Source organism: Mangifera indica, chromosome 10 (assembly GCF_011075055.1).
Source record: "Mangifera indica cultivar Alphonso chromosome 10, CATAS_Mindica_2.1, whole genome shotgun sequence".
Classification (NCBI taxonomy): Eukaryota; Viridiplantae; Streptophyta; class Magnoliopsida; order Sapindales; family Anacardiaceae; genus Mangifera; species Mangifera indica.
This window is the reverse complement of record NC_058146.1, coordinates 9481251-9499008: the sequence shown is the minus strand read 5'-3', so window position 1 is coordinate 9499008 and position 17758 is coordinate 9481251. Positions and strand designations below refer to the sequence as shown.

General features: G+C 31.9%; 1 protein-coding gene across 1 annotated transcript; it reads left to right on the top strand.

Moving 5' to 3' along the window:
- The first annotated feature begins 995 nt into the window (after positions 1 to 995).
- On the top strand, positions 996 to 3910 carry LOC123226704 (eukaryotic peptide chain release factor subunit 1-3-like). Its single transcript, XM_044651240.1, has 3 exons — positions 996 to 1102; positions 1679 to 3091; positions 3240 to 3910. Exon 2 carries the CDS (start codon positions 1696 to 1698, stop codon positions 3007 to 3009), a length of 1314 nt encoding a protein of 437 aa, XP_044507175.1. The 5' UTR covers positions 996 to 1102; positions 1679 to 1695; the 3' UTR covers positions 3010 to 3091; positions 3240 to 3910.
- Positions 3911 to 17758: the final 13848 nt, after the last annotated feature.

Sequence of the window (17758 nt, the reverse complement as noted above, 5' to 3'; positions counted from 1 at the left end):
AGTGTTGGACCGGGCCAGGCCAACCTATGGGCTTAATATTAAAACCCTAAGCCCGACCCGATACTCTACAATGTCAAGTCAGGTTTTATCGTGCCCGGATTTTTTTAGTGCTTTGGGTCGAGCCTCCATTTGTCACAGCCCAATTGACATGTCTATATCAGTATTAGTAATATTCAAACCATATGATGAATGTTATTGTTATAAATACTAAAATATTAATAATTATATAACTATGATAAATTAAACATAATAAGTTCAAATTAGTAGTACTTATAATACAAATATATATATATTTTAGAGAGAGAGAGAGGAATGTTTGAGCATTATCTTTATTAGATATATTTTTTACTTTATATCAATATTAGTAATATCCTCCATAAGCTCATTCAATTTAAAATTATTATTTCTAAATCAACATATAAAAAAGGGTGAAAAATAAATATATAAATCATTTTTGAAATAATAATAATTTAATAGTAATGTTATCAATTTAACCAAACAATCTATCTCTAATACTAACAAGTGTTTTTATTACATTGGGTTGGTTTTCAATACCAATTTTAAGTAGTAGTATCACCAATAATAATAATAATTATAATTCAAAAATAGTGTTACTCATTTTTAGATTAGTTCAAGTTAGTTTGTATTAGTTTCGTATCAATCCAAACACAATTTAATTTTTTAAGGTCAATGAGAATATAATTTGAACTATTTTTTACATCAAAATTACAACCTCAATTTAATTATTTTTATATTATATCATATCAAATTAACGAATCGTATTAAATTTTATCATGTCTAAATTATATATTCAGGTATAGTGTTGCTCTTTCTGCTTAATGCATCCAAAGTGTAGAGAAAAAACCCAACGTTAAGTGCTCAAGTGAAGTCAGTTTACTTAACTCAAGTAAACCAAAGCCTAACCATGGTTAAAATGTCCGGACAGGGTGGGATACCTGGTTAATAGTAAGACTATATATGCCTATTTATATTTATTTTATTTTCTAATTGGCGTCTCATAGCAGCCTCTCCTCGTAGAATTTAAGCAATTGCAATCCTGTTCTTCTTCCTTCTCTCAGCAAATTCGATCTGCCATTCTCAGGTGTCTGTCTCTTCTCTTCGACCGCATGCATGTATCTCTTTTTAATCGATTTATTCGTAGTTTCATCAATTCATCTGAAATCCTTTTCAGTTTCTTTGATTATTTTATATTATTTTATTTTTGTTGATTTTGTGTATCGATTTACTGAGAATGAAAAAAGTGAAATTTGATTGATATCAGAAATGTGATGTCTCCGTAACATGACCGTAATAGCATTTGTGTATCGATTGATATTAGAGAATTTTACTGTAATAACTTTTGAATTCGATCATTTCAATTCTGAGAATAATAATAAGAATATATGTATGTTTGGCTTGAATAAGGAAATAATATAATCTAATATGTTTTCTGCATGGGAGATGTGTTTGTATTTGCTAGTTAAAGATTTGTTGTTAGAGATTTGTATGTTCTCTTTTGAATATTAATATTTTTTATGTTGATGTCTCCTTTTTTTTTATTTAGTTAGTGATGTAGCATCTTTCTGCAAGTTGCTGTTATTTAATATATAAATTTCATTGATTATGGTTTTGCTTGCTGTTTTAATGTTTATTTAATCTTTTTTTTTTTTTTGGGCAGTTATAAAATATATTGCGATGGCAGACGGTCATGAGACTGATAGAAACATTGAGATATGGAAGATTAAGAAGCTAATCAAAGCACTTGAGGCTGCAAGAGGCAATGGTACGAGCATGATTTCTCTTATCATGCCTCCGCGTGATCAGATTTCCCGGGTCGCTAAGATGCTTGGGGATGAATTTGGAACTGCTTCCAACATCAAGAGCAGGGTTAATCGTCAATCTGTTTTGGGTGCCATTACTTCTGCCCAGCAAAGGTTGAAGCTCTACAACAAGGTTCCTCCAAATGGGCTTGTGCTTTACACGGGAACGATTGTTACAGAAGATGGCAAGGAAAAGAAGGTCACTATTGACTTTGAGCCTTTCAGGCCCATTAATGCATCTCTTTACCTTTGTGACAACAAGTTTCATACTGAAGCTCTAAATGAACTTCTGGAATCTGATGACAAGTTTGGTTTTATTGTCATGGATGGTAATGGGACACTATTTGGTACACTAAGTGGAAACACCCGCGAAGTCCTTCATAAGTTTTCTGTTGACCTTCCAAAGAAGCATGGAAGAGGAGGGCAGTCAGCACTTCGGTTCGCTCGGCTCCGTATGGAAAAGCGCCACAACTATGTTAGGAAGACTGCTGAGCTTGCTACACAGTTTTATATCAATCCTTCCACTAGCCAGCCAAATGTTTCAGGGTTGATACTTGCTGGGTCAGCTGATTTTAAAACTGAGCTTAGTCAGTCAGATATGTTTGATCCCCGCCTTCAGGCAAAAATCCTGAATGTTGTGGATGTTTCTTATGGAGGGGAGAATGGGTTTAATCAGGCAATTGAGTTGTCTGCTGAAATCCTGTCTAATGTGAAATTTATACAAGAGAAGCGCCTGATAGGGAAATATTTTGAAGAAATAAGCCAGGACACTGGGAAGTATGTTTTCGGTGTTGATGACACACTGAAAGCTTTGGAAATGGGTGCTGTTGAGACACTTATTGTTTGGGAAAATCTGGATATTAATAGGTACACCTTGAAAAACACCATTAACAATGAGATTATTATAAAACATTTGAATAAAGAGCAAGAAACAAATCAGAGCAACTTCCGTGACTCACACACCAATGCTGAATTAGAGGTTCAGGAGAAGATGCCACTCCTTGAATGGTTTGCTAATGAATACAAGCGTTTTGGTTGTACACTTGAGTTTGTTACCAACAAATCGCAGGAGGGATCTCAGTTCTGCAGAGGCTTTGGTGGGATTGGGGGAATCCTCCGCTACCAGCTTGATATGAGGACGTTTGATGATTTTTCTGATGATGGAGAAGTTTACAGTGATTCTGAATAGCAATCAATCAAACGTACTCCACTGCTGGTGCAGGGAGATGGGGTGAAAAGCCTGCACCAGCACACACCGCATTGCGCCTGAGGTTTAAATTCCTGCTTTTGTCTTTAATCCTAAAGTTTCTTGTTTTGTGTATTAGCTGTATTGATTGATGTTTCTCTACAATTAATAGTAGAGTTCACTCTTAACGGTTTTCTTTTTTCCGTATATCACCTTAAATCTTTCTTTATCAGGGGCAATCGCATGATATATCTCTGCAAAGCAAGCTTAATTCCGTTACGCCATATGGACTTTGCGATGGAGCTGCTCTGTATGATCAAATGGAAAGAAATCATGGATACAGAATGTCGGAAGGGCTACTGCTTAAGGATGGAGGAGGCCTCTGCAGTCTGTATGTTGCGCACTTGGTTATTGCTGGAACAAACACCCCTTTAAAATATATGATAGATAGTGTATATATATATATATATATATATATATATATATATATATATATATATATATATTTATGTCATTGGTATGAAAGCCATGGATTGTTTGTGATAAGTGCTATGTCTCTGACATACCCTCTCACGGTTTCGATTTTTTTTTTTTTTTTGAGAAGTAAGGGTTTATTAGACAAAAACAAAGCCCATACTTAACGAAAGGCAAGGGAGAAACAGCTTAAGCTCATTTTGTCATGCTATCTCTACAAAAACAAGATAGGGGACAAGATAGCGCGAAAACCATGCATGGAAACTATTTTATTTTTTATAATATGTTTTAATGGGCAAATTTTGAGTGAGTTTTAGGCAGCAAGTGGTCTGCATTGTTTACAAAAGTATTAGTCAAAGATTCTTTTTATACCTGTCTTTGCTAATTGCAACAGTGATTTTTGTAAAACTTATATTTTTACCATTTTACAGTTTGTACTCTCAAAGCTTATATTTTTATTAATTCCTTAGTCTCTGCTTGTTCTCAAACTCGCATCTTTTTTCGAAGAAGTTTGAGAAATCAGTTGTAAATCAACCTAGTTAGTGACATTGTAATCAGTTTTTACTTAAACAAAATTGGGCAAAATTTTGTATAAATATTATATTGGGAAATATCTTGATAAACTATTACAAAGGCGGAAGACCCAACAAAACTAGTGTATTGAGTTGATACATGTTATTGGAACTTTAAGGGGGTCTCATTGAAGAAGTTGAATGTATGAGATTTGGGATAGAAATTTTAAACCTCTGTAAACTGATTGAGCAATCTCTTCTCTTCTCTCTCCTTGATTAACTGCACTTTATATATTGTTTAATTTTTTATTATTCGTCAAGATTGATTGTGTTTGATTAAGTTTCTAATTCACAATATTTTTAAACTCTTGTTAACTCTCTCTCCAGGAGTAATTTAACAATATTAGTTTTACAATTAACATCAAAACTTGGATCCTAGAATAAAAAATTTAACTACTTCTAAGGTTGAAGACGATTAAAATATGGCTAGCACATCAACACCTTTGTTAAGTGAACGATAATTCAAGACTAGACCACTAGTATTTTGTAGTGTAAATTATACCTAATGGACAATTATAATGAGACTACACTTTAGGTCCTAGATTGTAATTTGTGGAAAATTATAGAATGAAGAGATTTTATACGTAAAGACCTTTAACAAAGTCGAATATACGGTTGATAATGAAAAGAAATTAAATTTATAAGTAAAAACTATTAACATTTTGTTTTGTGCTCTTAATGCTATAAAGTTCAAATCAGTTGCGCATGTGAGAGCACAACAAATATGTATTAGAGCTTTCCAAATTTAGTTTTGAAAGGATTAGAAGAGAAATTTGAGACCATCAAATTTATTAAGAAAAGTCATTACCAAAATGTCGGAATATTAAAGTAACAACAATTGAGGAGTCAAGGGACTTGAGCATAATGCAAATGGATGAGTTGATGTAGTCTTCTGACTTTTGAAATGAAAAGAAAATCAAGGGAAAATGAGAGCAAAGAGCAAAAAAGCAAGAAAGGTATAACTCTCAAGGTAGTTAGTGAAGAAGGAGATTCCTCTATGAATGAAGAACAAAAATGAAGAGGATGTAAGTCTTCTAGCAAGAAAAGTACACAGTTTCTTGCACGAAATAATAGAAAGTGAAGGAAGGAATTTGCATAGGCATAAAGTGAGAGATGATGATGAATATAAAAGGCAAGTCATATTATATGTTATGAATGTAAGATGTCTAGTCACATCAAACAAGAATATTCATGGCTAGAGATGTCAATGCGTAGGCCAAGTCGGCTTTGGCTTGGCCCATCGGACTAATGGGTCGGGTAGAGCCGAGCCTTAGGCCCATACAGTAATGGGCCTTCGAGCTGGGTTGACCTATTGACTTGTGAAGGCCTAAGGCCTAACCTACATATATAGGGTTGGGGTACCATAGTTATATATATAGGGTTGGGATGCCATAGTTATATAGGTCTGGCCTATATATATAGGGTTGACCCATTGACTTGTGAAGACCCATTGACTTCGAGCTGGGTAGAGTACCATAATTACATAATAAAAAATATTATAAGTTTATAATATATTATAAATTAATTAATTTACATACTATATAAATTACAAAACATAAATAAAATATATATATTATATCATTTATCTACTCATCTTTATAAAATAAATATAAAATTATAAATACAAAGAATTATTATTTATGAATTCAAACAGTTTTTGAAAGAGAGTTGATAAGAGAAAATGAGATTAAAAATATAGTAAAAAAAATTGAGATTAAGAGATTTGTAAATAAAATTGAAAATGAAGAAAAGTTGAATGAGTTTATATAAGGAAAAATAAATAAATTAAAAAATTAAAAAAATTGAACAAATTAAAACAAGTTGAAGATGGGCTTCTGCCACAAAGGAAGAAGACCCTCTTCAACAATAGAAGCCATTGAACAATTTTCCTAAAAAATAAATTAGATATTCAAATAACAAATAAATTTCAATACAAGAACTATTGAATGGAAAGAATAAACAAAAGTTCAAAATTTTAACCCAATCACACAAGTTAATATATTGTTTGATGCATTGTCAACTACAAATTGAACTACATGTTGTGCACCAATCTTCTTCACCATTTGATCAAACAAAATTTCCCCTGTTTTTGCATATGTAGAAGTATCAACAGACTCAAAGATTGATCTGCTAGGGAAGTTCACCAAAAAATTAATTAGAGTCCTATAAGTCTTATTTGTCCATCCATATACCATCATGCTGTAACATTATTTTGCCTACTTTTCCTTATATTTTTTAATTGAATTATTCACCCTTTCACACTCCTTATTTAGTAAGGGAACTCTCACATCATGATAATTGGGAGGCTTCATCCTAATTTCATACTGCCCAATTGGCTAAATCATAACCATAAAACTACACAGTATTAAAAGTTATATCTGCATCATATATCATAGTTATATCTTAACAAGCTTTATCCCTAAATTCTTTCAAGTAGGCCATATTTATGGTGGATTGTCTCCTCCCATCTTTCTTCTTATCTTGCCATATTTTCTTATAGTCTTTAGCTATGTATGCATCCATAAGGCTCTAAACATTAGATCGTTAACTGTAGTTGTAACTTTGAACAAAATATTTACTTCCACCACTTGTAAATTTCTTTGCGGAAGAGACAATATCATTTTCATTGTCATCATCTTTCAAACAATCGACATTACATATATCAGTAAACAAGTTCCCACTTTTAATTGCTTTACTTGAAACTTTAGCATTCAAGTAACGTAAATCTCCTCACGGACATGGGGGGCATTTGGTACACTGCTTCACATCTTTATACCCTCCAGCAAGGTGTTTCTTTGCTTAAAATACTCCCCTTCTTTTTACTTTCTCACAAAAATTACATATTAAATTCCTTTTGTTGTTAGGATCAACTAAACCTGCATGCTTATAAGTTGGATCTCTGTTAGCGTCATTCTAATCTTGAGAAGAAGACTTATACATTGCACAAAATTAATAAAAGTAGAATATATTAATAAATTATTGGATGTATAGTGTAATGAAAAACATATTATATTATATTACATACATAATAAAAAAGTACATTGATATGTCAATGTCACAATAAATTTTACATACACAACAAATATATTACAAGCTCAACACTACACCAACAAAAATATTTCGTATTTTACCAAAGATGAAAAACTTTTTAGACCTAAAAGTTGTCAAAGACTTGCTAAAAAAGTTCATAAACACACCGGAAAGTGTTCAATGTTGACAAAAAATATTATAGTTGCCAAAATAATTTCATAACGCACTAAAGAAACTCCAAAGAGTCAGAATATTACAAAAATCTACCGAAAATCTTGTTGGGTTGATAGAGATTCCATGAAGAAATAGACCAAAAAGCAAAAAGTTAGTTGCTATAGTAACTTGTATATAAGAGTGATATAAAAAAACAATAACTTATATTTATAATATTAAGGTACGCTAAAAAGCGCATTTTGTTAGCGTTTTTTCCTTCTTCTAAAGTGTAATAAAGTGACACTTAGAATATGCCTTTGAACTTTCACTTGCCTTGGATGTCCAAAAGCATTGGACCTATTGCCTTAAGGAGCTTGTCGTCTAAGCACACTTTTAACAACTATGTTGGCTTGCTATTCAAATATTGTAATATTTTGTAAGTAGCATTTATATGTTTTTTAGTAGGGTTATTCATAAACCTACTCATCATACTCACAACAAAACAAATATCAAGTTAGGTATGAGAAACATAGATTAGTTTTCCAACTAAGCTTTGATATATTCTTTTATTTACTAGAGCGTCTCTTTCTTCAACCCCTAGTTCATTTAAAGGATCTATAGGGGTTTCAATTGGTTTGCACCTAAGCATATCGATCTCCTTTAGTAGATTAATAACATACTTTCATTGAGAAATAAAAATACCAACTTTTGACCTGATGACCTCCATTCCCAGGAAATGCCTAAGATTTCCCATGTCCTTAATTTCATATTTTTTTGGCCAAACGTTTCTTAAAATCCTCTATTCCTTTATGATCATCTTTGGTGATAATAGTGTCATTCATGTGAACTATGAGAATAGTTTAATTACCCATATGAACCAAGTCCGTGGAAATTGCTTTAACCTGTATAACAACTTGCAAAGTTTACACACTTTCCCAGTATTGGATGTTGATTCTAATCTTTAAGGAATATCCTTGTAGACTTATTCCTCTAGGTCAATATTTAGGAAAGTGTTTTTAACGTCAAGTTGATGAAGGGGCCAATCCATATTAACTACCAGAGATAGAAATACACAAATGGAGTTATGTTTGGCAAAAGGGGAAAATGTCTCCTCATAATCCACTCCATATGATTGGGTAAACCCTTTTGCAAGAAGAAAAGCCTTGAATCTATTTATGCTTTTGTTAGTGTTGTGTTTGATGGTAAAAATTCACTTAAACCCGATCAAATGTTCTCTATTTGGAAGCTCTTGTTATTCCCACATGTCATTCTTTTCTAAGGCTTGAACTTTTTCAAGGACAACAATTTTCCACTTAGGGTGACTTAAAGCCTCATTTGTATTATTGGGAATTTTAATGTCTGTTAAGCATAATTGTTAAAAGCATGCTTTAAATGCGCTTAAGCAAGAATCTCCTCAATACAATAGGTCCAACGCTTCTAGATATCCAAGGTGAGAAAAAATTCAAAGACACAACTTAAGTACCATTTCATTGTGCTTCAGAAGAAAGAAAAAGGACCAACAAAGTGCACTTTTTAACTTACTCTAATATTATAAATATAAGGTTTTTTTTTTTATATCACTCTTATATACAACTTACTCTAACATCTAACTTTTTGCTTTTTTGTCTATTCCTTCGATGGAATCTCCATCAACTCAACAAGATTTCTGATAGATTTTTGTAATATTTTGGCGCTTTGGTGTTTCTCTAATGGGTTGCAAAATTATTCCAACAACTATACATATTTTTCGTCAATATTGAACACTTTTCGATATGTTTGTGAATTTTTTCGACAAGTCTCTAATGACTTTTAGGTTTAAAAAATTGTTCATCCTTGGTGAAATACGAAAGATTTTCGTTGATATAGTGTTAAGTTTGTAATATATTTGTTATTGTGCAAGTAAAATTTCTTGTGACATTGACACATCAATGTATTTTTTTTATTACATATGTAAATATAATGTAATTTGTTTTTCATTCCACTATACATCTTACATTTTATTACTATATTCTATTCTTGTTAATCTTGTGTTGCGTGTTTTTTTTTTATTATATATGAAAAGAGCTGAGCCTAAGTGCACTGTACAATACAGTGTAATCTACTACAAGTTCTTACATTGGTAGGGTTGAGGCCACAACAAAAAAAAACCAAAATCTCTTCTTTTGTTAAATCTAACCCTAAATCAATGTATAAGGATAAAGAGCTCTTATAATACAAATCCTCTTATGAAGAAATGGATGAAATCGGACATTAAAAATTTGATAATGAAGAAGATGCGATATTTGATGATGAAAATGAAGACTTAGATTTTAATTAAAATACATGTTTGATAAAAGTTTATATAAATTGAAGAGTTTTAATATTTTTTCATGTTTATTATAAAAATTTATCTATGCTTTTGAGACTTCATCTATGATATTATGTTTTGGTATTTGAGTGATTAGTCTCTATTATTTTTATTTTATCACTTTTGAGTAATTAGAACTCGTAACATATATCTTCGCTCTTCATCTGTACATGGAGATAAGGATGCACTAATCTTGAAATGAGGAGCAAATGAAGTATTTACAGGTTTTGACTTCTCAGAAATACCAAAATGGTGTAGCACTTTTTTCAAATATTTTTTCTGAGACAAACTAACCTTGCTTCTTTTTCTATCTCTACTAATCTCCATGTCTAGAATCTTCTTGGCTTCTCCCAGATCTTTCATTTCAAATTCTTGATTGAGTTGTGTCTTCAATTTCTTAATTTCTTCATGATTCTTTGAAGTTATCAACATATCATTAACATACAATAATAGATAAATGAAAAACTTATCTTGTAGTTTGCGAAAATATACACAATTATCATACTTGTTTTTTGTGTACCTATGCTCCATCATTAATCGATCAAATTGTTTGTACCACTATCTTGGTGATTGTTTCAATCCATAAACTGATCTTTTCAGTTTGCAAACCCAATTCTCTTTATTAGCAACCTTAAATCCTTCAGGTTGAGTCATGTAGATTTCTTCTTCCAAATTACCGTGTAGAAATACAATTTTCACATCAAGTTGAACTAGTTCAAGATTCAATTGTGCTACCAAGGCCAACAAAATTCTAATGGAGAAATGCTTAACAACTAGAGAAAATACCTCATTGAAATCAATCTCTTCTTTTTGAGCGTAGCTTTTTGTTACCAACTTTGCCTTAAGTGAACATCTTCTTTGTTAGGAAATCCATCTTTTCTTGTATACACCCACTTGCATCCAATTACCTTCCTGTTCTTCGATAATTGAACTAACTACCAAGTTTCATTTTTCTAAAAGGATTGTAATTCCTCATTCATGGCTTTCTTGCACTTTTTAGCTTCTAAACTTCTAACTGCTTCTTTATAGGTGGAAGGAATATCATCATCTACAATTGGAAGTGTATAGGCCACCATATCAGCAAATCGAGTAGGTTTACATATTTCTCATTTTAGCCTATGTGATGTAATTGATTCTTGTTGCTATTGAGATTCTTAGGTTAAAACCTCTCCATTTCACTCTCTTTCTCTACCATTGGAGTATCACTATCATTTTTAACAACTCTTGTTGGGTTTATTGTTGTGATTGTCTCAAACTCCACCTGTTGCGGAGTACACTCTACTTGTAGTTGGGTATCATCGGTCTTCTTTGTTTCCTTTTTTAACATGACAGATTCATCAAAGGTAACATCCCTACTGTGAATGATTTTTTTTTTTTTAATTTGGACACCAAAGACGATATCCTTTCACTCCAAAACTAATCCCCATGAAAATTGTTTTTTTAGCTCTTGGATCTAATTTAGACTCTTTTGTATGATAATAGACAATAGAACCAAACATACGTAAGGAATCATAATCATTAGTATGTTTTCCAAACCATACCTCAAGGAGTGTTTTTCCCTCAATTGCAATGGATGGTAAACGATTAATAAGATGACATGTATATGTAACTACCTCAGCCCAAAATGTTTTGCCCAACCTAGCATTGGACAACATACGTCTAACCTTCTCCAACAAGGTTCGATTCAGGCGTTCAACCACCTTATTCAATTGTGGTGTTTATTTGACTGAGAAATGACGTATAATACCTTCAGCCTGACAAACTTCAAAAAACAAATCACTAGTATGCTTACCACTATTATCAATCCTTAGTCGTTTGATCTTTCTGATAGTTTAAGTTTCAACCATCTTTTTTCCATTTTAGGAAAATAACTATTACGTCATTCTTCTTCTTTAAAGTGCACACCATGTTCTTCTAAAAAAGTCATCAACAAAAGTAACAAAGTAGTGTTTACCTACCATGGAAGTTGTTTTAATAGGTCCCCACACATTAGAGTGAACATAATCCAAAATACCTTCAGTATTATGAATTGCAGTATTAAATTTTACTTTAGTCTATTTTCCTAAGACACAGTGCTTACAAAAATCCAACTTGCAGGTATTTACTCCTTTCAATAAGAGTTGTTTCACTAAACTAAATAAAGTTTTTTCCCTTGCATGTCTCAAATGCATATGTCAAAGTCTAGTTGCTTCATCATCTACATCTTTTTTGGATACTGCTACTGTTGATTCAAAAACTGTACCACTATTATAATAATACAAGTTATTTCTTCTTGTACCTTTCATCACTATAAGGGCATCAGAGATAACTTTCAAAACTTCATCTCGTATTGACACATTGAAGCCTTTAGATTCTAAAACTCCTTAAGAGATGAGATTTTTCTTCAACTGTGGTACATATCGAACATTTATCATAACTCTAGTTGATCCATCATTATTCTTTAACCGAATTAAACCTATCCCCATTGTTTTACAAGGGCTATCATTACCCATGAAAATAACTCCACCATTTAGTTTTTCATAATTGAAGAACCATTCCTTGTGTGGACACATTTGGTAAGTGCAACCCAAATCTAGAAGCCATTCATCACACTAAGATATCGATGGTAGACTTACTAAAGCAAAGTCTGACTCATTTTCTTCAAGTTCAACTACACATGCATCTAGAGTAACTTTGGTCTTACCTTTATCTTTCCTTTGTCACTTCAAGCAATCTTTCTTCCAATGTCCCTTCTCTCAGCAAAAAGCATATTCATCTTTATTAGGTCTTTTTTTTACTGAGATCTACCCTTTCTTTCTTGCTTATGACTTTGTAATACCCTCAGGTACATTTCAGGGGCATTTATATCTTTTGACCATATTTTGGGATATTTATAATTTTAAATATATATATGTATGGGTGTGTTTATATATATATACAAAAAGACAAAAAAAAAAAACAAAAAGAGATAAAGAGATAAAGAGAAGGAGATAAAGATAAAAAGAGAAAAATAAAAGACAAAACCAAGAAACTTCAAGACTTTTCCATCATTTCCCGTCCATATTCCAGCAACCACCATTCTTCATGCTTTTTCTTTGTTTTCTTGAAGAAAAAGGAAGGATTTGAAGGAGTTTGGAAGACAAGAAAGAAAATAAAAAAAAAGGAAGCACTTGGAAGTTTTGGTAACCAAAGATCTCCTTCCTTTCCCTTTATCTATGTTTATATGCATGTTATGTGAATATGTTAGTGTGTTTTGGTATTGATTTAAAGTGGTTTTGGTGATAAAGGAAGCAAAACAAAGAGAAGGAAGCCAACTTGCAAAGATTTGGCTTGAAACAAGGTAAGAGGTATCATCCTTGATATCTTGCATGTTTTAGGCTTTTGGTTCCTTGGATCTATGTTATAAAGGATGATTTTGAAGTTGAGAAATGTTGTTTTGTCATTTGGGGTGTCTATGTGTGTGATTTTGTTGATGGCAGAGAGTTACATAATATTTACAGTTTTGCCACAGACTTCGTCCCATGTTTTGGCTACCTTACCTGATGAATTATGAGTGCTATTATATCTTGTTGGAAAAATATTTGAATCCTCTTTCCAATGATATATAGCTTGTATGAATTATGGATAATTTGGACTGTTAAATATTGTATGAACCACAAGGACTGTTTTACCAAATAAACAGAAAAGGTAGTTTTGCTATTGATTTTATCCCATATTTTGACTGCCTTATGGAATGAATTATGAGTACTATTATAGCTTGTTGGAAAACTCTTTGAATCCTCTTTCCAATGATATATAGCTTGTATGAATTATAGATCATTAAACTGTTAAATATTGTATGAACCACAAGGACTGTTTTACCAAATAAACAGAAGGGGTAGTTTTGCTACTGATTTTATCCCATTTTTTGACTGCCTTATGGAATGAATTATGAGTACTATTATAGCTTTTTGGAAAGCTTTTTGAATCATATTTTCAATTATATATAGCTTGTATGAATTGGGGATCATTTGGACTATTAAATATTGTATGAACTACAAGGACTACTTTACCAAATAAACAGATGAGGCTATTTTTGCCACTGATTTTTATCTCACCTTTTGACTGCCTTATTGAATGAATTATGAGTGCTATTATAGTTTTTTGGAAAGCTCTTTGAATCCTCTTTTCAACTATATATAGCTTGTATGAATTAGGAACCGTTTGGACTATGAAATTGTATGAAAGAGAAGGCTGCCCTGTCAAATGAACATGGTTGTGAACAGTATTTCACAGTTTTGGAAAGGAAAAGAAAGAGAAGAAAGGAAAGGAAAGGAAAGAAAGGAGAGAAAAAGAAAAGAAGAAGAAAAGAAAGAAAAACAAGAAAAGGAAGAAAAACAAGAAAAGGAATTTGGGGCTCAAGATTTAGGGGTCATCCCAAGAGTAATGTTTGGTGAGTTATGAATAAATTTAGATAAAAGCAAAATTAGTAAGATATAAGACCGCATGCATGCTATGAACTATGAGAGGGCACTTTACACTATACCGCCCGTAGCAGGGCACGTCCGTAGTAAGACATAGACCCTTAATAGGGTCTACTCATAGTAGAGCATGCTCGTAGTAGAGTTTGATTCAGATTCAGAAATGGTGTAGTGAGAGAAAAGAAGAGAGCTCGAGCTTAGAAAAGTGTCAAATCCCTATAGTCAGTTTTTAGAAAGTATCAAATAGACACCAGATGGGACAAAGTATGACCCAAATAGTAAAGCATGAACTAGATTATCCCCTCGATTTTTATGGGGGTTATGAGTAAGGATTAGTTCTGAGAGTGAGTTAGAACAGGAAATGAGATAGTTTACTTAATTCTTTTCCCTTACTGAGTGTTCTTATCTCTCACTTCCTTTTTCTTTCCTAATTGCAGGTATAGGTGATCGAGGTAGCTCCAAGGCAGGGTCAGGTCAACGTAGGTAGATTCGGTTAGAGCAGGTTATCTATGGTCTACAGTGGCATGTTCTTGTCGACTTTTAACTTTTTGAGATTATGGTATAGTTGCATATGATTACTCCCTGTTTTTAGATACTTTCATATGAGTTTTCATATGAGTATATACATCTTTTGTTTGCTTCCAGATTTTTAGTTTTCTTGGAATACTTCCTAAACACTTTTAATGATGCGTTTATTTTAAAGTATTTTAAAAAGAAAAAAAATAGACGCTTCAGATATTAATTCGTAACATTTCTCCTTCGGTGGGTAGTACTTCTAGGGAGGGATGTTACAGACTTTGACTTTATCCTCTTGTAGTAAGGGTTTCAATAGTTGTCTTTCTATTCTCTTGTCGATCTTTCTTTCGAATTTCATTATTATTCAAAGTAACACATACTTCATCGTTAGTCAATTTCTCCTTTCCATGAAGTAATGTAATGCTTAGGTGATCTAATTCTTTAGGAAAAGATCTTAGTAGAAGTATTGCCTTATCTTCATCTTTAAAGGTTTCATCCAGATTCAGTAAATCAGTTATTAACTAGTTAAAAATATCAATATGATCACTTATACTTGTACTAGGTTTCAATTGAAGACGAAACAATCTCTTCTTCAAATAAAGTCTATTCTTATTGCTCTTCTTCGTATACTTGTTTTCTAATGTTTTCTACATCTTACTTGCAGATGTCTCTTTCATGAATATATATTTCTACTCTCTACAAAGACACATATGGATTGTACCACAAGCTTGGTGGCTGATCCTCACCTATTCTTTGTCATCCATCTTCTCTGGTTTTTCCTCCTCCAGAGCTATATCAAGATTTTCTTAATATAGGGGTCTATCACTTCACATTACCACAAGCCAAAATTGTTTTAGCCATCAAATTTTTCCACATCAATTTTTGCAGTTGTCATAATTGTCTTTGTTGATGTCGATGTCATTTTTTGCTAACTACAATTTACTTGGTAAATAGTTTTTCAAATAACCAAGTCTCACAAATTTATATTCAATAGCTAAAAAATTACTATAACCTATGTTAGTAGTAAGTGCCAAAAAATGATAATATATGCATTAGGAAAATACCCTGGAAAGATTGGTAGGAACAAAGCCTCCTTAAAAACCAACCTTCTTAGATAGTATTTTCCTAAACATGCATATAACCATATAAATAACTACCCACTATCCTAAACTTAGGCTTTGATACCACTTGTTATGTAGCGAAAATATAAAACACAATTACTATGCTATTAAATATAAGAAATAATTAAGGCAGAAAATAAAAATGCAGAAAAATAAAAGAAAAAAACACAAGAATTTACAAGGTTTGGTAAATATACCTACATCTTAGGTATCTCTGACTACTTTCACTATTTTCAAAAAATAGTTACAAAGGAAAAATAAACTATTAGAGTTCCCTAATAATAGGATTCTTTCAATACAATTATGTTTGACTACAATTGTTTTTGAGATGATTTTGAATCAAAACCAAGGCCTCTATTTATAGCCTTTGGTAAAATACAAAGAGAATAAATTAACCAATGTGGGACCTAAAAAGCCAATTTTTTAATAACCATACGTGCACTTTAACCCATTTCTATCAATAATCTTCCTTACTTTTGTACACACATGGTTAGGAGTTCATTAATTGACCATTTTTCCTTATGTGTGTTATAAGAGATTTTGAAAGGTCTATATTGCTATGAAAGTGAATTCAGTATGAAGTGCACAAGAAAGATTCGGACATCTCAATCTCAAGAGCCTTTAATTGAGCCAATATATCCCTTATCTGCATGATATGCTTAAGCACACTCTAACACTATTCTAGTCAAACAAAATTTTAATAAAATTTTGATGAATTTTGAAAACAGAAGAACCAAAACAGCCCAATGGTATCCTAAGGAGTTGTCTAACAACAATTCATATATGCAAATTGCAAAATAGTTTTATAAAAAATAATTTTGATTATAAATCAATCAACAAACTAATAGTATAATTAAACAATGTAATCATTAAAAGAAGTAAAAAGCAAAACTAGTTTAATGGTTCAACAACCAAGTCAGTAGGTCTCATTATCGAGTTTAAGTCACCTAAAGACAAAAACCTTTTTTTTATTAATAGGAGATAAACGACATGTTGTATACATATTCTAAATGCAGATGACATGTCTACTGAATAAGGTAATATAGAAGACACTAGAGAAATAAGTAAGACATGTAGGTTGCAAAAACCATGTGCAACCAACATGTCATCTAAATGTCATCTCTAACCTTTAGTCGGATCATGATTCGGATTGATTGATCTAGTTTTAGACCCAAATAGAGAAAACACCCTAAATCAGCCTACAAAACTCTAATTTTGATGTTCCATATATCAGAGTTCCCAAATTTTCATGTAAAATTCACATAAACAATAATTGTAAGCAGAAAATGCCTAAAGTAAATTTTCACTCTCTAAAGCAAAATTTGATTAAACATAAAATTCAGGGCAATTCAACAACAAAGCAAGGCACAAGTCATAGATGTTCTAATACCAAATGTTGGACATAAAAAAATGTTTCTATTTATGCACAAACACAAAATATGCAAGATAGAAATACAAATTTACAGAATATAAAATTACTAACCTCCCACCATTGCTTGATGATTTACTACAAAATAAACCACTGAAAACTTTGAATGTTGAGTCTTCTAGGTGATACAAATTTTGACAACAGATAGTGTATGTTTGTTTTCAAAAATTCATCACGTTAGGACCTTCATTTTGTGAGCTTTAATATATCCCACCATTAAAGATATAATCAATGGTTAGTGGAGGAGTTAACAAACCATTTTAGCTTATATAACAGTTTATACATTAAAGCCTTATTAGAGTAGTTTTATGAAAGGAAAAAAATCATCATCGCATGACCATTATAAGATCACCATTCACACTCGAACAAAAGCATCTCAAAGAGAATACATAATCGACATAGACCTTACTTGAAGTGCTCTTCAACTACCCTTGGCTCAACTTCTTTTCTTTGAATATACAATTAAAAAGTCCCCATTTTTGTGCAATCTTATCATTCTCTCTAGAGATAGGCATATTAGAGAGTTCAAGCATAGCCAATGAAATGAATAACTCGAAACAATCTCAACCTCTAGTGGTACATAAATATGAACTAGATTTGCATGCTAGAAACTGCGTGTACCTTAATTACCATAATTGACATGGATTCTCTCCTCAAACTCAAGTTAATTA

Excerpts from the sequence above, each read along its gene's own strand:
- LOC123226704 (XM_044651240.1), top strand. The coding sequence starts at position 1,696 with ATGGCAGACGGTCATGAGACTGATAGAAACATTGAGATATGGAAGATT.